Genomic DNA, 21,781 nt, shown 5'->3' with positions numbered 1-21,781 from the left:
CATATGATTTTGCAATAAATCAGTTGAAGTTTATGAAATCTTTAAGATTTTTTAATATACCTCATCGGTTACTGTTTTATTACAGATTTGTTTGGTTTTCTTCCCAACAAACATTTTTCGCTGAACAACCGCTGAAACACTATTTAGTTCTACCTTCAAATCAGCTATCTTGCTGAAAGAAGGCAACCGAAATTCAGGGAGAAGCTGCTGTTCAGCTCTTAAACATCGACATTTGGAGAAATTAATCAGCGAAGTTGCCATGAAACGTCAATTGACGGATCAACAAAAAAAAAAAACAAAAATAATGATGACCGATCTATGCCCGATGTTTGCCAGCTATTTTTCCCCTCTCTTGTTGTTTTTGCTTCATTGAAACTTGTCTCGAACTCTGAACCTTCGACTTGTTGGTCTCATGCCGCAGAACGCAGAACCAACTATGGATTCTGTGGAGCATAGGAAAAGTGTCGTTCTTAAGCGACCGAAATATCTCCCAACCAAGGTCAATTTCACATGAAGAAATTGAAATAGAAATGCTTCGAAAATAAAAAGAAAATTTCCCGGCTAGGCCATTAATCAAGCAAAGTGAGAAACTACTAATAATTAGACGATTAAAAAATCCTCATTTCGATCCATTCGCTATTATGCATTGGTTGATCAATGACAACAGAAAGTTTGATAAAGCTGAAAGTCGCTTTCAAAGTTACCCTTGTACAGCTGACGCCTGTCAAATTTGAATGGTGTCAAAAATGGTTGGACAAAGGCTGAACGAGTTATTCTTCAACCAATTTTCCCCTACTTTCTATTGGCTGAAATAAAACTTCCTTACATGTTGAAACAGCGCTGAAGTGTTTCGTTCTTCAGCCAGAAAGCTGAAACAGCAATCAGCACCTTAACACAGCATACGATCAGAGAATTGGCGTTTTTAATCAGCAAAAATGTTTGTTGGGTTATCATTTAACTTAACCTTAAATCAGGATATTTAAGAGACAATTTTTCAAAAATGAGGACAATTCAAGCATTTTTCAAAAATCAGAACGGTCTCTCGAAAATCTGGACAAATCCAAAAATATCAGGACACCTGGCACCTCTGATAATAGCTGTCACGCGACTGCTAGCAGTTTTGACAAAAACAAGAACAGAAAGAATAACGGCGTGTTCGTAAATTGATTTTTTCTATCGAAGTGATTTTTTTTATCGATGCTGGCGTTCGTAAATTCCTAACAAACGTATGCAAAAGCATATGGAAAGTGATTTGACATCTACCAAACAAATCAATCGACTGATGCATCACCCAAAAAAATCAATTTACGAACGCGCCGTAAGAAATTAGAAAAAAAAGGATGAAATTGCAGCAATTTCGAAAGAAATTTTGGTGTTGTGCTGCATCAACGTACCGGAAAGTCGGCACACCGGGTGCCGCACTAAGGAACCTGTCGACAGTTCAACAGCTAGGCGAAGAAATACAGTTTTTTTCAGGTGAGTTGGATTGGAGGTGTTTTCACTTGCTGCTTATTTGGTAGCCAAATTTTTGAACGTTCCAATTGTTAATATTATGTTTCTGATTGATTATTATTTTCATTTCATTTTACTGGAAAAGAGGCACTGATTAACTGATGTACACGCAGAGAAAACTAGGCTTTTGAACCAAAACAAAAATGATTTTGTTTCAAAACATTCATTTTTTTGAATCTAACTCCTGTTTTATTTGAACCAAAAACTTTTGTTCTTGATTCAAAAAAATATTTTTTGAAACAAAGAATCAATTCTTTGAACTAAATATTTTTGGATTTTGAATTTAAGCAAATACTTTGATTCTAAATAAATGTTAATTGAGCTTATTTCTTTTAAAACAAAGTCAACTTTTTTTGAACCAAAGGAAAATGTTTTTAACTTGAAGAAATGATTCCTTTAGATAAAAACTTCAGCCTTTGATTCAAAAGATATTTTGATTTGCCTTGCAAGAAGAATACAAAACCGAAAAATCGAATCAAGTTCGGTCGGTCGTGTGAAAATGTAGGTCAGAGTTAGCTATATTAAAAGGATTCAGGATGAAGTATGGTAAGTATGTTAATTAAAGAGTGAATATCGAAGATTTTCTATAAGTGATTGCGTTTTTACAGAACCAGAGCCGAAGGATGGTTTCCCTGGATGCCTCAACCGAGATGAAAGCTGCGCACGATGACACCGCTCCAAATCCAGCGGTCAGGTCGACAAAAATTTGGACCGGATCGATTTTAGTGAACTAGTTTGTGGCCAAGTGTTTCATCTGTTGTAAATAAAAATTAATTTAACATATAAATTTCTTTCTTTTTATTTTTTGAAATTCCTAATAGGAATTTCAAAACAACAGGAAATATGTCCTCCAATTGGAATAAATGGAAAATGGTTCAATGAACCAATCTTTTTAAATCTAAATCTAAATTACATTGTGGCGAACGAAAACAACTTTGTATCAAATGAAACTGTTTTTTGTTTCAAAGTATTAAGATTTTGATTCAAAGATTTTTCAAAAGAAAAATTCTTTGAACCAAAAGAATTTTTATTTGTCCCAAAACCAAAGGAAAAAATCCTTTGTTTTTGCGGCACTTTCCTTTGAAATAAAAAACCTTTTCGCTGCGTGTACAAGCTCGAATAATTTTTTTTCTGAAACCTGTGTAAAATTCTCAAATGTGAACTTTGAAACGACCGTTGGAAAATTGACTGGAAACAGTGCCATCTTTTGCGCCGTTGAAAAGTTACAAATCGAATTTTAAAGTAATATTTCGAAAGGGCACAATCTAGAACAATTTAAATTATGATTGTTTTCTTTTCAATCTAAAATAAGTCTAAAATATTTATTCTATTTAAATATGTTTATATTTCAATTGATTTGTATTTTTTATCGAATTATTTGAACATTTTCATACAATAAAACATCCTGAGCTTTCAACAAGTATGCCCTTTTGATGGTATAAAGCGCAGCTAAATGCAATGGGCGCAGCAACAGAGGCACTTCCACGAATTGCTCCGTTTCCCGAATACCTTAAAATAGAGTTATATCTTTTGTTTTTACTGAAGAAATTTATTTTAAGTGCTTATTTTGGAGTTAAATTTATCAGGTCACATATTTAAAAACATTTTAACACGGTTGCAGGGCAAAACATATTCTGTTTTTTAATAATTCTATTCTGGGACATTTTTTTCGCGTCTCCAGCGTTACGTCATGTATGAAAGACCCCTACCAAACGTTTGTTTACAAAGGTGATTTGTTTTCGATTTTTTTTGTTCACGTCGGGTTTGGGAGAAAGTTTCCCAAGGAAGGATTCCTTTGGTTGGTGACCCTTTAAGTGCCTTTAAACGGTTCGGAAGTTCCAGCGATGGTGGATTCACAGCAGTTTCGAAGGTGCGAGAATGAAACAGAACCGGAAAAGTGTCAGGACAATGGGACCGAAATTGAATCAATGTCGACCGGACCTTTCGTTGTGCCCTCTACGTGTCGTTATTGTCAGTGTACCAGGATCCAGGATGTACCAGGATGTAGGTACTTTAAGTCCTGTTTGGAATGTGCCGAGGAAGGGCTAACAGTTGAGCGTCAGTGAGTCTGTTCCGGCAGGAGTCGAGTATGGCTAAGCCGTTCGAATGAGCGTTGTGAACTAGGATTGGTTTTCAATTTGCTTGATTATTACCTCAAAGAAATTACAATGTTTTCTATTTTTCATTTTAGAGAAGAGTGGATGTTTGCACAGGTGCCTCAATTTCTTCTTCCCAAGCTATTCATGACGGAACAATCCGGGCCCAAGTGATTGCGAAGATCAAATTCATCTGTGGATCAAATTATTCTGAACGTTCCCGGCACATCATCCCACGTTCATGTCTTGATGGAAAAATACTTAAAATGGTCAACAGGTACGTAAACATCAAGATTCAAGCACAAATGAAATTAAGGCTCTGAACAAACAGTATTCGCTCATACAAGTGTCTCTTGCAGGCAAATGCTCAACTCGCCTACAAAACCGACTTTAAATCTTCATCCTAGAGCGATTCCTCTTTATTGGATACTTCGTCCTCCGGCTTGTCATCCGAATCGCCGCCATGCTGTTCAACCGCTAACAGTTGTCAAGAATAATCGACATCCGATAGGCATACGCTATTTGCCGAAGAAGGTGATACCTATCATCGGTACGAACTGCACGTTCCGGCCGACATTGCCCAAATTAAACTTGGTTCTACTTCGATCTGGGGGTGGCTCTAGTATCTGCATGGTACCTTTGATGAAGCTATCAGCAGACACCTAACGAACTGAATCGTTAACAAATGAAACAGCCAGCCAATCAGCGTAGCCACATAGTCACTTATGCATTAATGAACTGAGGAGGCAATTGATTATGGGGATTTTGCCTAATAGTTCGATATTATTAATAGATCAATTGTCAATGAGGATGTTGGGAGACGACCTAAATTAGCCAGCGATCATGCATAAAGGTTTTTAAATACATTGCATGAAGAGGACACGTAGATAGGATGAAGAAAACAAAAAGAAATATGAGCAAATGCAACAATGAACGCAAAAATACATCTGATAAAGATCCGACTAAAAAATTACAAAATCCGCATTAGTTTTCCGTAAACTAAAATTGTTTTCATTAGTAGTAAAGATTGATTGATGTTTAATTATTATATTATATGTTCAAAACGTCGGCTAATCCGCTCAGTCATTATCATCAATTCTACGTCAATTAGTCAGGCATTTTGAAGGATTTGATCATGTAAATTATATCGAGACAATTTCAAAATATAAACATACACAAGCATATATTTCATATTGCAAATGAAACAATCAATAACAAAATTATTTACATAAAACTAAAAACACGTGTTGCTCCTTAAAGCTTAAAACAATGATAAAAAAAAATCCAAAAAATAAAATAGTTATAAAAACAATATTTACAAGAGGTTCATCCTGTATGCTTTACGATTTTTTTTTCTTTTGCGTTTCTCTTCTTCCATTTTATTTCTCGAAACACGAACCTCGCGTAGAAATCCTCGGATTAGTGTATTGAATATTTTATCCACCAAAATGCTGAAACAGCCTTTACAGATGCTTCGTTTGTAATTTTTGTAGTTAATGTATTCCTTTAGACGTGTTTTTACATCGCGTTTGTTCTGTTTTAGGAATCGGCGGAATTTTTCTTTAAATATGACGAATATTTGTAAACCTATGTCATATAATGTTTGGTTCGGAATTGTTATCTTTCGCTGGCTTAGGCTTTCTTTAATTAAACAAAAATCATATGCTTCCATTTTTGAGCATGCAGCTTTATTTGAAGCCGTAAGATTTTGTTGACACGTTACATGCTTTACTTTGCGAAGCACGCTTCCTAAGATATAAATGAGAGCATTCGCTTCTCTTCTATAAATTTGAATGAAGCTTTGTAATGACGTTTTTTTGTAATGAATTTTTCGTTCAATTTGATCAAATCTAATGTTTTCCGTTTCATTGTCATTGTGTAAGGGAGAATTTTCGTCGGCGATGCAATTTTGACCTGATGTATGCTTTTCAGCTGCTTCAATTGCTGCGTATTTGAATGACGCACCAAATTGCAGAGCATTTGGTGCGTCATTGAAACCGCATCGCCGACGTATCTCAGCAAAAAAATTCTCTAGACAATCCTGACATAGGCGGTTTGTGCACAAATAGCGGCATTTGTATTTGGTTTTTAATTTATTCCATAGCCATTTCAGTGCACAAATATTATGGATCAGACCTCTCAGGTAATGAGGAATCCTCTGAGTCGCTCGCAGTAATTTGGACTCCGTTAAAGCCTGGAAATAAAAGTTGACTTATTTTAAGGAAATAAAACTTTTTAACGTATAACCTTTTTTTCATCGAAGCAATCATGCTTAGTGAAATATGTTTTATTCAGGATTACAAGGGCCTCGTTTAAAAAAGTGAAATGAGAACTTTCATCCGTAATAGGTTTTCTGAGGGGCTAGAACAATAGAATTGATTGATTGAGGTATGTATGATATTTGTGTACTTCTAGAATTAAAGCTTAAATACAATACATATAGCTTACCTTTCCGATACTATCAGGGAATCGTTCTCTTGAATTGAAGGTATCGAAAATCCTGTCATACAGCAACAAAAACTCGGATGTGTTGATAGCTTCGGTAGGTAGTTGCGTGGTTCCAACATAGTACTTTATAGCAGAAGCACAAGTTTCGCTCAAAGTTCTAGTTGCCAAAGCCACGTTCATTGATGCGAATGGTGGTAGGTTTATGTTCTTATCAAGTAGTTTTGGAGCCAAACGTATAGCTGAATTTACATCAACTTCGTAAAGTAACTCAACGTGCCTAAATGAGGCGATTTTACCATTTGAAACGGCATTGGTCTTCTTTAAAGCGTTTCGAGCGCTTTTAATCAAATGCGGAGCGTCGTAGAAGATTCCAACCTTTTCTCCGTCCACGACAATCCAAGGCTTATTTTTTGAGACGCCGGCCTCACGGAGCATTTTTATGTTGGTGCTTCCCTGATCCATAGTCATGGCTACTGGGATCAGTCCTATACGTTTAACGGCTTGAATACATTTTTTCAAAAGTATTAATTGACCTTGACTGCCCAAACTGTTGTGGGCCAAGAAAAATGCAATAGGCTGGAATGTGAGAAATGTTATATTTAAAATATTATCGAAGTATCAACTATCAAAGAAAGCAATTAAAATAATATTGTTCATGAACACACGAATGATGAACAGTATTAGCTTTTCCACACAGGAAATATAAATAGGTCTAAATAATCAGTTCATATTAATAATTTATAAAATTGATATTAAAAGCATTATTTACTTGTTTGTAGTTTCTGTATAAACCGGAAATCATGACAGTTATTGCTTCGGATGCCAATTTCATGTGATTATTATTTTCGTTTTTCCGCAACCTTCCTGTGTCCGGAAACCCAAAGAAAACATCGGATTTGGCATTATACGTTATTTGAGGTTTTATAGACATGCCGTCACATGTAACGAGCACTAGTCTATCCTGGTCATTATTAAATTTTAAAGTTTTCCGTTTGATCAACTCCAGAATCTTGTAATTTATGCCTGGTCTTAACCTTATACTTTTGTTGAAGTTGTACACAGAGTTTCTGCATGGCAGGGTTAGAAATTTTGATCTTTGTATGTGCCGATAAGCACGCGGCCCACTTAGGTATAGACCAGATGCAAATTTCACCGTCTCTGGACGGTACCTACGGGCATGCGGCTTCTTCTTTGAATTCACTAATGAGTCAAATATTACGGGATTTTTTCTCGCTTCGATTCCAAGAACTTCATCGTTATTTTTAGTTTTACGAAGAAGTCGTATTTCCTTTTTTAACCATGAATTATTTTTTTTCAGTTTCACAACAATATTATTACGCCTTTGATTTTTTTGCTTAGCAACAAAAAGCTGTCTCTTGAGGCACCTTATTTTAGCTCTATGAACGTTCTTCGATATTTGGTCATTTTCAACGTTTCCAAATTCATCGACCTGATTATTCGACTCAATGGAATGGTTGGGTTCGGGTAACTCATCATGCTGGTTTATGCCTGTAATTGTAAAGTAGGTTTCAATAAAATATTGCTCATTATATTAATAGCTTACGTACATTTCACAAATGTGTCGGTTTCAGAATTAGTATTCTGTTCATAAGAATTGGAAGGTAAAATGTGGGAGTTACATTCCTCAAACAATTTCCAGCAATCTGTATTTCCATCTGATGCTTTAATCTCTTCGTCTACAATCTCCAGAGGATGATTGACGTCGCTCAGCTTTTTATACTCTGTTTCTAATCCTGTAATAGTTAGGTGATTTAAGATGATTTGAAGCCGTGATAATTTTGAAGCCGTTAATAATTCTTTACGTACCGTTTACATCTTCGGATGGTTCCAACGGGGCATCATCAGAAGCCCGTGGAATAGGCGAGGAGGTGCATTTTTCAAGGACTTCGAAATTTGAGGTTTCCGAATGCGATGGCGAACTACATTCGTCTATGAACTCATAGTTACAATAGTCATCATAATTATCCAAAGGTGTAACTAGAATATTGGTCTCAATGGAAAGGTTGAGCTCGGGTAACTCAAGATGTTGTGTTATGCCTGCAATTGTAAAGTAGGTTTCAATAATATGTTGCTCATTATTTTCAATAGCTTGCGTACAGTTTACGAATGTGTGGTTTTCAGAATTATTATTCTGTTCAACAGAATCGGAAGGTAACCTATGGCTGTAAGCATCTGATGCTGTAATCTTTTCGTCTACAATCTCCAGGGGATGATGATTGACTCCGCTCAGCGTTTCATGCCTTGTTACTGATCCTGTAATAGTTGAGTGAATTAACATGTAACAGCTGATAATTTTGAAGCCGTACCGTTTACGTACCGTTTACATCTTCAGATGGTTCCGATAAAGCATCATCAGAAGCCCGTGGAAAAGGTGGGGAGGTGCATTTTTCGAGGACTTCGGAATTTGAGGCTTCCGAATGCGATGGCGAACTACATTCGTCTATGAACTCATAGCTCAGATAGACATTATCATCTACCAAATGTGTGACTAGAATATTGGTCTCAATGGAATGGTTGGGCTCGGGTAATTCAGGATGCTGTGTTATGCCTGTAATTGTAAAGTAGGTTTCAACAGTATGTTGCTCATTATTTTCAATAGCTTGCGTACAGTTTACGGATGTGTGTTTTTCAGAATTATTATTCTGTTCAACAGAATTGTAAGGTAACCTATGGCTGTAAGCATCTGATGCTGTAATCTTTTCGTCTACAATCTCCAGGGGAAGATGATTGACTCCGCTCAGCTTTTCATACCTTTTTACTGATCCTGTAATAGTTGAGTGAATTAACATGTAACAGCTGATAATTTTGAACCCGTAATAATTCTTACATACCGTTTTCATCTTCAGATGGTTCCGACAAGGCATCATCAGAAGCCCGTGGAAAAGGTGGGGAGATGCATTTTTCAAGGACTTCGGAATTTGAGGCTTCCGAATTCGATAGCGAATTGCATTCTTCTATGAACTCATAGTTCAGATAGACGTCATCATCTTCCAAAGGCGCGAGAGGAACAGCTGCTCTGATTAGACTGCAGTAGGCGAAGGAAATTAATTCAATTTATGGGTTTCAGTTTGGAATTTTTCTTACCGTTTCAGTAAAGAGTGAGGGTTCTGGAACGAACTATCCGCAAAATGGTCCGAGCATATTTTGCGATACCTAAATGGCTTTGGACCGGAAGTTGAAAAAAGTTCATTTAGTTCCTCCGACTCACAAGCGTTGACCCAAAGTTTACACCTGTTTTCAAATTAACAAATTGAACAAAATAACTAAAAAAATTCATGGTATGTTCAACCATACCGATTTTCATCCTGTGGAAATCCAAAATACAATTTTCCGGGTGTTTTTCCTTCTTCACTTTCACAAAACAGCACCGCGCACCTTGGCATTTTGATTGTTTTTGTTTACGCAATTTTGTTTTGACAGTTTTCTCAAGTGTGGCTGGTGACATCTGGTGGCTCAACCAAAAGACAGAAATTCGACAGAAAATGGTGGATGAGTTTTTACACAACATTCGTGAGCTAGCTTGTACATCAGTTCATCAGTGAAAGAGGTTTGTTTACATAATAATAAACGAACATCGGTAATTCAATAACTGATTTACAGAACTCGGTGAAAATAAGACGTCAGATCGATCAATTACCGAAAAAAATCGAATTACAGAACGGGTTCTGTAAAATAAATTACCGAACTCGGTAATTTTCGTTTACTGTGCAGCGCTCTTCTACACTGAACCAAATCTGGCAATAAAATTTACTGGGTCATTTCATTAATTTTTAATGTTAATCGCTCAGATACAAAGTAATGATTTATCCAGTACAAGTTATTGGAAAATCCAATAAATTCTACAAATGTATTATGTTGATGAAAAACATACTAAAAAGTATAGGAAAATCTAATGAATACCATGAGCCTAACAATCCTAATCAAATATATTAGAAAATCCATTAATTTTCACCTATTTATTTGTAAATAGTTTTTATATTTTGCCCGCAATATCGAAAACCGTACCGTACCGTAAATCGTCAAAATTATTTGGTTCCGGATACGTTCATAATCATGATTTGTACCGTGTCTTTGCTTGTTTAGAATGACAACAAACGATTTTAGAAAGATGTGTACGTTAATAAAAAAAATCGTGCATCTGGGTAAAGTGTGTCTTATTTGCTGCTGGTGTCACATATACAGAAAAAAAACACGAGGCATCTGAGCCTACGGTTCCGGAAAATCCTTTAATTTGACCAGAAAAATTATAAAAAGCCAGAGAAGTACTGAAGAATAAGTGCACCGGAGAACACGGCAACGCAAGCAATGAAGGTAAGTGAATCAGCTTTCTAGTTTGGCGGAAATTTTCATTTTTTCAACCCTCAGTACAGATGCAAGGACAAACTTCACACCCGTAGCGGTTCCACCAAACAAGGTAAAACTGGGCGCGTAGATGCGGCAGTGGAAGCACCTATAATCGTCGGGGAAATTAAATTGTGAGAAACAACTCAATTGCGGTACTGGAGATGGCATCGGCAGCGAACTTTCGAATTTGGCGGTGGTGGCAGCGAAAAATAACTGTTATTCCGATAGACTCGAATTTCCAGAATTGTGCGAAAGGGACCGGTTCTAAGGCACTGTTGGCTCACCCGCAGATTTCATCTGTTAGCTGTAGAAGTTGTAAGTTTTGTAAAAACCAATAAGTTTTGAAAATATCAATACTATTTATGGTTTTTTTTCAAGGTTGAATCTGATGTCTCTGAATCAGCGGAATCGGTCGAAAAAAGTTTTCCGTCCTCTAGAGAACGGAATCTTCAGGCATTGATTTGTGATATTGTGAAGAGTATTCTTCATTTCCTTCAACATCGAACCTAAAGTAGATTAGACCCGAAGCACCGAAATTGGCCGTCATATTTTGGTAATGCCACCTTGCCGGACAAATATCGGAGCGCTTTACACTGGGCCGCGTAGAGGCGGCAGAAATAATAACATCACCGTACATGGTCATCGTTTCACTTTGTGTGAATGACGGGAATAAATGTTGTTCCTCCGATAGATTCAAATCCACCGAATTGCGTGAAAGGGACCGGTTCCATGGCACTGTCGATTCAACCGGAAAAATCATCTGTTGGCTGTAGAAATTGTAAGTTTTTAAAAATCAATTATAGTTACATACTCATATATATATATATATTTTTTTGTATTTCAAGGTTGCTCTTGGTCTGTCAATCAGCAGAATGGTTCGAACAAAAGTTTCTCCCTTTCGAGAGACCTGAGTCCCCGGGTTCGATTTCAATGGTACCGAAAATGCCCTCGGAATGCCATGGTGATGGAATTTGTAAGTTTAAAATTTCATACTATTTGTGATCAATTTGTTTTAAAAGATTATCGTTACCGAAAGCTCCTCTATCGAGTCTTAAAAATTGAGGTATCGGAACTCAGATTGATGAATATGGATTTTTATTATGAATTTAAATTTAAAACCGCCAGTTCCGCTATATGATTAATAAATAATGGCAGTTCCTATTAGATAACTGAAAACTGTTCTGTTTTCTAATCAAAATATTATTATCAGAATTTCATCATGTAATTTATAATTCTAAATTTTATTGTTTCCACTTTTATTCATGAAGGTACGCTTTCTGTGTTCTTTGAGCAGATCTGAAGCTTCAATAAACAACGGTAGCTGCACCCTGCATCGTATACGCGATGGGCCTCCTGGATTCACTGCATCTGACGGTACAATTGTGTATTTTTTTCTTATTTTGCTAAGATCTAATTCAGATTTTTCTTTTTAGGCGAATCGGAAAAAAATGCTCCACCAGAAATGACTTGTCTGGGTCAGCGCTTTCCAAACTTTCTTTGATGGTTTTGATCATAGCTATTGAAACAACCATGCGCCAGGTGATTGGAAAACCCATGGTCCAGGTGAAGATAGAGCACCATTTTCGCATGATCATTACTTCACTTAAAATCCGTTCTTTTGAGAAGATTGGATTGCATTCAAAAAGATTAACATACAAATCAGATGGGCACCATAAAATAAGAAAAATATTGTCGACTTGTAGTTTCGATAGAAGTGATTAATAAAATTGTATATGTTTAAAGCGCAGATCTTTCATTTTTCCTAACAAATCAATTTAAATTCGAAAAAAGAATTAATTACATTCATTTCATTGTCTAGAATAATCATTTTTATCGAATTACGATTGAATAACTTTCATTGGAAATTCCTATAAAATTTATCGGAACGCTAAACTATATGCGTAAAATTTTGCGCTTACTAATAAAAAGTATTGGATTTTCTAGTAGTGCAAAAACACTAAAATTTCTAATACTGTTTATAGCCCGATTTTGCTCAGTGTATGCAGCCCGAGACGCCGCCGGGGGGACTTCCCTTGTTTGTGTTTGGAGGCGCTATAGATCTCGGACCTAATACACTGAACAAAATCCGGCTATAGGGTTTATTAGGAATTTTAGTGTTTTCGCACTAAAAGAAAATCCAATACTTTTTACCAGTAGAAAATAGTTTCATTTTATAAGAATTTCCAATGAATTTTAATTCGAGCCATAATGACAAAATTTATTGTTTAGGATAGTGAAATGAATGGTTTTATCAGTGCAATCAAATACGCTCGTAATTTGTTTTCCTTAATTTTATTTTTTAAGAAAGTAGGTACTATTTACAACAGTTTGTTGGCGTATGTGATACAATCAGTGAGTTAGGTAATTTACAGTGTTAGCTTTAGAATCAAATTAAATTTTTCTGTATTGTAAGTTGCAAATACAACTCCTCCGAAATCGTTCGGAACATTGACACATAGGACGTAGATTGTATTCGGTCCCGGGACTTCCTGGCCCTGCTTCATCACTGCTATATGTTCATTCCCGGGTGCACAAATCTTCAGCCAGCTGAATGGTAGCATTGGTAGCTCAGTTACAAAGGAATCTTTTCAATCTGAAAAAAGCGAAGCGATTTGTGAGAACTGTTTACCTTAACTCAATAGCCATAAATTTCTTATTTACCTCCAGTTTTGTTTCAGCTTGAATTCTTCAAACTGGAATCGGAAGAGCTCCGATTTCCGTCTCATCTTTGTTTGAAATCGGTCGTTTCCAGTTCTGCGTGCGGTTTCTGTTAGCTGGATGATGGCCTGTACCTTTTTCCGGTAATAGAAAGCATCAAACCGGTGGACCCAAGGGAATTGGATCCAGCATGATGAAGCGATGTTCCTTGGAAATCGAAAACACATCCATCTTAACATCTTAACACATACGTATCACTGATAAAGGTGATTTTCCATTGTTGCGTCTCGTCCCCCAGCGGGGGAACAATTTGCTTAGCAATTGTTGTTCCATCTGCCCAATAGAAGACGTTTAATTTCCTACATGAAATGAAATTGAAACAATCATAAGCATTTTAAAGGTACTTTTACCAACTTACCAATTGAATAACAAACAAACTGAAAAATAACGACCGTTAAGAACACTGAATGGATGAATAACCATCCTTTGAGATGTACATTATACATAACTTCAAAATGCTAAAATTCTTTGGATTTTTTTTGTATTTGATACTGATTATAACCAGCTGCTGAAATTCATTGGAATTTCCTTTATTTTGTACTGGATTTATCAGTATCTCCTATTACACATTGAATTTTGATTTTTATTGCATTGACTCTTTAAATTTCATAGCCAGATTTGGTTCAGTATTTATAAGAAATTCTTTTATTTGATACTGATTATAACAAGCTGCTTAGATTCATTGTAATTTCCTATATTTTTTACTGGATTATACAATAGCTCCTATTACACACTGTACTTTAAGATTTATTGGATTGACTCTTTAAATTTTATTGCCAGATTTGGTTCAGTGTAGCTGGATCAGAGGATAAATTTAAAAAAAAAAACCCTGTTTGCCAAAAAATGTAAGTTTATTTAAATGTAAAAATTAAAAGTATAGTGAAATTCAATTATTGTAAATAAGAAATCCGAAAATCCAAAATATTTCCTTTAGGTGCGTCCGCCATTAACGAGTACGGTTCCCATAATCATAAGTATAACGTTGGAAGACCGTTTTGTGAAATTGTATCACTACTATTACTGGAAACGTTCAGTTACAAGCGCACATCAAGGGTAACTATAACGATAACGGTTTGGAACTCTTAATACGTTTCTATAAGCGGTTTTGGGAAGTTATCTTCACTATTTGTAGAACAGTTCTCTCATATAAGAGTTTTAACAGTTTTTAACAATTACATAACCTAACGACATATTAAAAATAATGTGACTTCGGAATTGACGATTCAACCAATATATTTCACAGTTTGAATGAGCGTTTGCTAAACGTTTTTTAACACTTCATCAAATCGTCGTTTGACTTTTAAAGAAAATGTTTGGTTACAATCCTCATTTATGCGGGAATTGCATACCGTCAAAGTAAACTTAAATCACTGACCATACTGACTGGACACTCGATTTCGTTTTCTGGATAATTTTTCCAGAAAAAAAAACAAAAAAAATCATTTTTCCAACAGTACGCAATGTCGATTCCAGAGTGCGCATCGATCGATTTGAAGAAATGCTATCCCAGTTAGGAAATGCCACCCAACTTTAAAAATAAAACACGCAATTTCTACGATAAAATCGGGCTAAACAGGACCATTTTTCCTACAGGGCATTTTTTGTCAAATTTTTCAGGTTCTCCACCTGCCGTCGGCATTGCGAACCTGCAAAAGCTGACAACAAAAAATTAGACAGAAAATGGTTGAATTTTTGTTCTAAGAGTCAAGTCAGTGTGGTCACCCAAGCAACCAAAAGTCGCGTTTTTACTTAACTCCGAACTCCGAAGTTCACATTTGGCTGAAAAAATGTATTACGGGAACCTCAGGTGACTCTTGTCGCGTAAAAGTTACTCAGGAACTTCCATCGCCCTTTGAAAGGTTAAACTATCGATAACAGAACTTCTAAGCGCTTTTAATGGAACTTCTTTCAAGAAGGTCGATAACGTTCGCGTTACATTCCAAAACGCACGATTAAGATACTTGAAGGCGTTTTAAAGAACCTGTATGGGAAATCTAAGCGACATGTCAAAAATGTTTTTCAAGAAGGTCGATAACGTTCGCTTAACATTCTAAAGCGCACCACCCGAATAGAATTGCACCGTGAAATAACCATGAATTCCATATTCACAAACTATAAGTTTCATGGTTTACACCATGATTATAATCGTCCACGAAACCGTGAATACACATTGGAATTCATAGTTTACGACCATACATTTCATCGTTTTGGCGAAAATAACCATGAAAAAGGGGTATTGTTATGCAGCGTGACCATGAAAAAAAAGGCGATTTTCCATACATTGAGAAGCCCAAAAATATGAAGTTCATTGTTGTAACATCTTTCAATTTTTCATAGTAAAATCATGAAAATCCCATGATTTTCATTGTAAAACCGCTGTAATGAAAATTTTTCCTCGTGGTGGGTTTTTTGTACTCGGTTTTTGTTCTGTCATCATTTTCTTATATTTGTTTGAAAAAAAAAACGAATAAATTTATTAACATTTATTTTTATTCCCACATTTTTAACACTTTACTTACACATTTCATCATTCACTGGACTGGTCTGCGTCGGGTTCCGGCATTCCGTAGTTCTGAGGCAAATTCCGGCATCCGTAGCCACCCCCAGTATCCATTGGCTATCACCTCCTGTGCCATATGCAGTGTTTCGGATGTATTTAGCTAGAATCGATAGAAAAATATTATTAAGATGATTGTCTCTCGTTAAATTGAATATTTATTGACTCACCGTTTCGCCCATCTCCGAACACTTAAAATAACTTTTTTTTTAAAATCCTTGAAATCCCGATTGCCGATCGAGAATGAATGCGGACAGGAATAAAAAACGTGCCGGGAGCTGCAGCTGTCAAAAAACCACTCATACACGATAAACTTGGAAATGTAAATTTTAAAAAACATTACGCTCGCCGGATGTTATTTTTACCATTAAGTTCATGGTCACATTTAAAGTCAATGGAAAATGAATGTGATACCATGGTTCTGTTCTATTCGGGCATTAAGATACTTGAAGGTGTTTTAAAGAACCTATATGGGAATTCTAAGCGACATGTCAAAAATGTTCTTCAAGAAGGTCGATAACGTTCGCGTAACATTCTAAAGCGCACCATTAAGATACTTGAAGGTGTTTTAAAGAACCTATATGGGAATTCTAAGCGACATGTCAAAAATGTCTGTCAATTTCTTGTCATGGTATTTGTTTTGTTTATATCTGTACTGATATTTACAAATGGAATTCAAGATTTTTTCGAATTTTTCTTATAAATGTTAAATAAGATATTCGAATAAATTTTTGATGATGCGAATTTTTGTTATGATTCATATTGTGTACTGAAAGTCCTTTGAACGAAATAAGGTACCTTCTATTGACCAACCCACTCAATCATCTCAAATGACATAAGTTTAAATACTAATCATTACAGTGGCAATTAGCTATTGCTGGATTGGTCGAGAGGCTGGTGAGTTTCATTGCAACCTAGAGAGCAGCGGTTCAATTCTCTAGGCGTGTAAGCAGGCTTTGTAATCAAAACAATATAATTAAAATCAATGAGATAGACCATGATAGACCGGCAACCTAGCAATCTGACATGTGGTTGTCAGAGCAATCTGTCAATTGGATTTTTTTTTCGGTGCGTAGAAGTTTCTTGACATTCTCTTAGAAGCTGAATAGCGTTCTCTACAGCCCCCTAAACGAACTTGAAAGTAGCTTTAAGAACTTAAATTTTGGGCTGATTAGCATTCTCTTCAGACACAAACGAGAGCTGATTAAGCTTCTATGGAACCTTTTTAAGGGAATTTTGGTTGCTTGGGCAGTGCTTAAATTGTGTATTTATTCAAGGATATATTTTTTCCATGGCATTTTTACCACCATCAAATATCCAAATCCGCCTTACAGCTTTGAAATTATTACGCCTGATTGTATGCAGCTGCAGAAGGAAACCTAATAGAAAATATCAAAAATTTATGTTTTTTCGAATAAAAGAATTCTAGCTTACCAATTGTTGGTTCTTCCCCAAATTTTGAAGGAATGTTAATTGATTTCTTCTTTAACAAACTGCAATTGAAAATGTGCATTTGGATTGAGTTTTCATTCAGAAATATGTGAAATACTCTTAAAAGTTTTTGGCGTAGTGAAAAATTGACCTTTTTTGTTGTCCATTTGCGATGCTTCACGGAACATATACATTTTTTCCTGTAGCTCACAATAATCTCTGAATCTTCTACTTTAAATTTGTATCCATCATTTTCTGAAAAACCCTAACCAAATCAGAGAAAATAATGATTTATTACTAGCTAGTTTTTCCCCCTGTTTGTTTACATTTTTACACACGATCTGTCAAAAATTAGCTTCGAAATCGCGAATAGGCTTTTTCTGAGTGTATACTAATTTTAGAAATTTTGTGCTGTGTATGTGTTTTAAAATATCCCTTTTTAGGTCTAATTTTGTAGACGTGTAATACGATGAATTCACGCTCGTTTTTTTATAACCATTTTCGAGTTTTTTTGAACCATTTAATGGTTTTTTACTAAAAACGTCAAAAATTGTTATTTTTTAACCAGAATGAATTGTTACATTTCAAGCATATTCAAAGTTTAAATGGAAACCCCAAAAAAATGGTTAAAATTTCAATGATTCTCAAAAAATTTTATTCCGCCATTTTTTTTATTCGGCCTGTGCTACGCTGTTCTGCGGCTGTTAATTTGTTGTTTATAACGCGCATTGATCGGGGAAATTGCTGAGAAAATCAGATAAGCTGCAGCAGAAAAATGTACCGAAAAACCCAACCAGTTGTAACAGGCAGTAGCCGGACATGGGACTCAAGTTTGAAAAGAAAAGCTGGAGAAAAGGTTAGTATTCATGGGCAGGAAGTTCTAACAATTAGAAAGCTGGATTATATTTTTTTTTCTTTCCAGGTGAAAACATTAATTTATGAGATTCCATCTTCCGGAATAAGTGGAACGATCTGGAGGAAGATCCGGACAATAGTAGATAGAAATCTAATTTTAGTATTATTCACAATCCCGGTTTGACTGCAGTAGCACCCAAGATGCTTTTTAGAATGAAACAAAGCCGAGCAAGTAACAGTCCTTCAAGGGAACCGGAATGGAAATTTTTCCGGCCGGCCTTTTATTATGTTCCGAGGCGCCGGGTTCAAGCTTAAACATCAAGATAGGATCATCAGCCCTAGTGGAACAAATGTGAGTATCAACATGAAGAGAGTTAATTCCAGATCCAGATAACACGAGCTTCAAATCTGTTTCAGGATGTGTAATGTACCGTACCATCGATAGCAGCTAAAAAAAACAAATCAACGTAAATGGATTATTTAATAAGGGGTCGATATGCTCCTCCGCTGGAGCTTAGGATTGTTTGATCCACAGCTTAATGAAGAAAAATGTGGTCTAAACGATGGCGTTCTCAAGAAAACATCAAAAAATTTCGTCAATAACCAGTAGGCTAACACCCACTAAAAACCGAACAGCTATCCTATCGGATATGCACAAATCTTTATTTGTCTGGATCTGGCCTGGATATTCTCGTAGAACAAATTGAAGTCAGCTTTAATAAGTAATGGACGTTTCTGTTGAAAGTTAAGTGGCTTTTTGCAGCTCATTTGAAACTAGCCAACTTGGAGCACGTATCAAGCGTATTTTTTTTCAAAAGCACTTCGTCCTTGCATAAGATTAATTTGATTGAATTAATGTCAGAAGATAGGACTATATCCGTTGTCTCCCACAGCGGTTCCAGTTTTAAACAAGTAGTAAGATTTCCCTACCTGTAGAGCCAGAGGAATACATAATAGCTCAATCAAATTTGTAAACTATCAATGAAAAATGAAAAAAGTTTTTGTCAAGAATGTACAGTTATAGTTATTGTTATTCTAGATTAACTTATTGAAATAAAAAAATGGAATTTAATGATTATAATACATTTCAAAACATCACATTTATTCCGTAAATCTTCCTAATAATTCTCAAAAGAAAGAATTTCATTCCCTTTTCCCATAAAACGGTTGTTTTTCAACCATTACTCATATATGCAAAACGTTTGAAAAATAACCATAATCCAAGTTCTCTTCAAAATCTCATTTTATGAGTTTTTGCTGAAAACTCATAAAACGACTTAACCCACTAAACCTCGATTATGGTTATTTTTCAAGCATTAATGGTTCAACATGGCCCAGCGTGAAAGTCATATTTGTGTGATGTGTACTGTTGTTAAAAACGAAATTGAAAAATTTTAAAATATGAACTACAACGCTAACACCGGGGACCATAAACGTAAGTATGGCTTGGAAAGATTCTCCACTTATGTCCAGCTTTGATTTGAGGTATTTTGTCTTAATAAAACCGTTAAAGAAGCTGTTAAATGGTTCTTTCTCTTAAAACCTCGAAGAAAGTAATGAGCTTTGTAATCATTCTCCAACTTACACAACTTGTTAAATAGATCTATGAATATTTAAAAACCACTACCTAATCTCAAAAATATTTATTTCGAATGCATTTGACTTTGAACTGCTTATATCTTTTGTTAAAGTGACATACATGTATCTATAACCTTATTAAACTGAATAAACCACAACGCTCAAGTAAGCAAAATTTTCAAGATTTTTATTTTGCACATACCTACTAGTAAAAGCTTTACAACGTTTCGAGGTATTCACAGGTTTCCTGTTTCATATGAATGTAACCGCATTTACTTCAATTAAACACTTAAAAACCTTATTTGACTGTAGCTCCCGGTGGCGGTCCGCGGAAACTGAAGCGTGTTAGCGATGTTAACGCAATGGGAACTCCGACCCCGATACCACAATTCAACTCTTTCGAGGCTTCGCTTCAGCCGAACCCTATTTATGAGCAAAAAACTGGAGCTCCAACACCACCCTACAACATCGCAGAGAATAGCTTCGGGCAACCTAGCTACAACCCATACCCAAACTATGCTGGGGCTTCCGGTCCAGGGCCAATGCAACCGAGTCCCGTACCGACAAACAATCAGCAGCCAGCCGTGGCGATGGGGGGAATCACAGGATTTCCCGAGAATTTTGCCGTTTTTCAACAGCCCATAGTCCAGGATATGGCTTTGCAATATGGTCAAAAACTGGCCAACCAAGGAAAGGAGTTGGTCCATTCGCATTTCGAACGTTACATTCCCGTGACGAAACTCAAATATTACTTTGCAGTTGACAACAAATATGTCATCAATAAGCTGCGCTTGATATTCGTTCCTTTTTCACAACAGGTGAGTAGAAATGAAAAGCTTTGTCCAAGAACTTGAATAATTAATTTTGTATTAACAAAACTCCTTACTTTTATTAGGACTGGTCCTTAAAATATGACCATGATAACCCAGTGCAGCCCCGATATGATATGAATGCCCCTGATCTGTACATCCCAACAATGGCCTATATAACTTACGTAGTTTTGGCCGGCATGGTTCTTGGTTAGTATGAAAACTTGTTTAAGAAGAATGTAACTTATAAAAATTGCCATTTTTAGGATTTCAAAATCGGTTTTCCCCAGAACAACTTGGCATTCAGGCTTCCAGTGCTCTTGCCTATAGTATTTTCGAGCTCGTTGTTTATACTCTTACTTTGTACATCGCCAATATTCCAACCAATTTGAAAACTTTGGATCTTCTCGCGCTCAGTGGATACAAATATGCTTCAATTGTGTTGATCCTGTTATGTAGCATATTTCTAGGAAAATCGGGTTACTACGTGTCATGGTTGTACGCAAGTGCAACGTTAGCTTTTTTCCTGGTATGTATGTATCGAAATTCACGTTTTTCATGTCTGAGCCCAATTTTTGTTTGCAGCTACGTACTTTAAAAGCAAAAGTTTTATCGGAACCTGTGCAATCACGAAACCCTCCAGCCTACGATTATAGCCAGCAATTTGAGCATATTGTCGGACGCAAGAGAAAACTTTATTTTCTGTTTTTGGTAACTGGGCTTCAACCTTTGCTGGCATTTTGGCTTTCGATGCACTTGATACCGAATAGTGCTGCAGCAGTCTCACCCGTCGTTTAATATGCTATGCTGAGCTTTAACCTGAAATAAATATTACTTGTCTATTTGTACTTTTTATGGTATAGAATCCGAAAAGTACAAAGCAAAATGTATTCAATAACTTCGTGTTCTTTTCCTTTACAGGTAAAAAAAACGATTTAATACACTTGACAGTGGATTGTAGGCTTGCTTACAGCCTGTAAATTATATTTGGATACATATGAAACAAAATAATAAATAAATGATAGATTTATAAATTCTGAATTATGATTAACCCTCATCCGCATTAGGGTGTCATTTTGACACCATTGCAAGTTTGAAGGCTTGCAACTTTTTTCAGAAGCTTCAAAATACAAAAATTTCTTCGGGGACCCTGAAAGAATTCAAAAGTTCTTCAATATTGCATCTTTACTTTTTTTATGGACGAACCCTGGAAGCCTGGACAAAAAAACTCCCTTTTCCGACTTTTGGTGTCATTTTGACACCACAACAGTAAAATCTATTTAAGTCGTTTGAATTATTATGAACTTCATATAAAACTTATATCAATAGAAACCTTGTAATGTCAGTAAAATATGTTTAGAACATTATGTAAGGTACACCGGGGTAAGTGGGGACGGTTTTTCGTATAGTTC

General features: G+C 35.9%; 3 protein-coding genes and 1 long non-coding RNA gene across 4 annotated transcripts; 2 read left to right on the top strand and 2 right to left on the bottom strand.

Annotated features, from left to right (window-relative positions):
• Positions 1-5,623: 5,623 nt before the first annotated feature.
• Positions 5,624-7,039, bottom strand: LOC129737836 (uncharacterized). Its single transcript, XM_055728994.1, has 5 exons — positions 6,826-7,039; positions 6,057-6,632; positions 5,856-5,969; positions 5,745-5,802; positions 5,624-5,649 (listed from the first exon to the last, which is right to left on the bottom strand). The coding sequence occupies exons 1-5, from the start codon at positions 6,985-6,987 to the stop codon at positions 5,624-5,626; spliced, it is 936 nt and encodes a 311-aa protein (XP_055584969.1). The 5' UTR covers positions 6,988-7,039.
• Positions 7,040-11,061: 4,022 nt separating this feature from the next.
• LOC129743647 (uncharacterized) lies at positions 11,062-12,103 on the top strand. The gene is made up of 4 exons (XM_055735762.1): positions 11,062-11,199; positions 11,267-11,394; positions 11,690-11,795; positions 11,855-12,103. Exons 1-4 carry the CDS (start codon positions 11,082-11,084, stop codon positions 11,920-11,922), a joined length of 420 nt encoding a protein of 139 aa, XP_055591737.1. The 5' UTR covers positions 11,062-11,081; the 3' UTR covers positions 11,923-12,103.
• A 591-nt stretch (positions 12,104-12,694) lies between these two features.
• LOC129740484 (uncharacterized) lies at positions 12,695-13,763 on the bottom strand. The gene is made up of 3 exons (XR_008736259.1): positions 13,498-13,763; positions 13,083-13,438; positions 12,695-13,014 (listed from the first exon to the last, which is right to left on the bottom strand). It is a non-coding gene; the product is annotated as an uncharacterized LOC129740484 (long non-coding RNA).
• A 5,541-nt stretch (positions 13,764-19,304) lies between these two features.
• On the top strand, positions 19,305-21,229 carry LOC129754000 (protein YIF1A). The gene is made up of 5 exons (XM_055749857.1): positions 19,305-19,417; positions 19,873-20,378; positions 20,456-20,579; positions 20,636-20,898; positions 20,955-21,229. Exons 1-5 carry the CDS (start codon positions 19,384-19,386, stop codon positions 21,165-21,167), a joined length of 1,140 nt encoding a protein of 379 aa, XP_055605832.1. The 5' UTR covers positions 19,305-19,383; the 3' UTR covers positions 21,168-21,229.
• The last annotated feature ends 552 nt before the right edge of the window (positions 21,230-21,781 follow it).

This window comes from Uranotaenia lowii, chromosome 1, assembly GCF_029784155.1.
Source record: "Uranotaenia lowii strain MFRU-FL chromosome 1, ASM2978415v1, whole genome shotgun sequence".
NCBI lineage: Eukaryota > Metazoa > Arthropoda > Insecta > Diptera > Culicidae > Uranotaenia > Uranotaenia lowii.
This window is presented reverse-complemented; position numbering and strand designations above follow the sequence as displayed.

What these genes read in the sequence shown, in the direction of transcription:
- LOC129754000 (XM_055749857.1), top strand. Translation starts at nt 19,384, where the DNA reads ATGAACTACAACGCTAACACCGGGGACCATAAAC. An exon ending in TAACACCGGGGACCATAAAC is followed by an intron (nt 19,418 to 19,872) that starts GTAAGTATGGCT and finishes ATTTGACTGTAG; the next exon opens with CTCCCGGTGGCGGTCCGCGG. An exon ending in CAACGTTAGCTTTTTTCCTG is followed by an intron (nt 20,899 to 20,954) that starts GTATGTATGTAT and finishes TTTTGTTTGCAG; the next exon opens with CTACGTACTTTAAAAGCAAA.
- LOC129743647 (XM_055735762.1), top strand. Translation starts at nt 11,082, where the DNA reads ATGACGGGAATAAATGTTGTTCCTCCGATAGATTCAAATCCACCGAAT. An exon ending in ATCTGTTGGCTGTAGAAATT is followed by an intron (nt 11,200 to 11,266) that starts GTAAGTTTTTAA and finishes TTGTATTTCAAG; the next exon opens with GTTGCTCTTGGTCTGTCAAT. An exon ending in ATGCCATGGTGATGGAATTT is followed by an intron (nt 11,395 to 11,689) that starts GTAAGTTTAAAA and finishes TTATTCATGAAG; the next exon opens with GTACGCTTTCTGTGTTCTTT.
- LOC129737836 (XM_055728994.1), bottom strand. Translation starts at nt 6,987, where the DNA reads ATGTCTATAAAACCTCAAATAACGTATAATGCCAAATCCGATGTTTTC. An exon ending in ATTGCTTCGATGAAAAAAAG is followed by an intron (nt 5,803 to 5,855) that starts GTTATACGTTAA and finishes TTTTATTTCCAG; the next exon opens with GCTTTAACGGAGTCCAAATT. An exon ending in GATTCCTCATTACCTGAGAG is followed by an intron (nt 5,650 to 5,744) that starts GTCTGATCCATA and finishes CGCCTATGTCAG; the next exon opens with GATTGTCTAGAGAATTTTTT.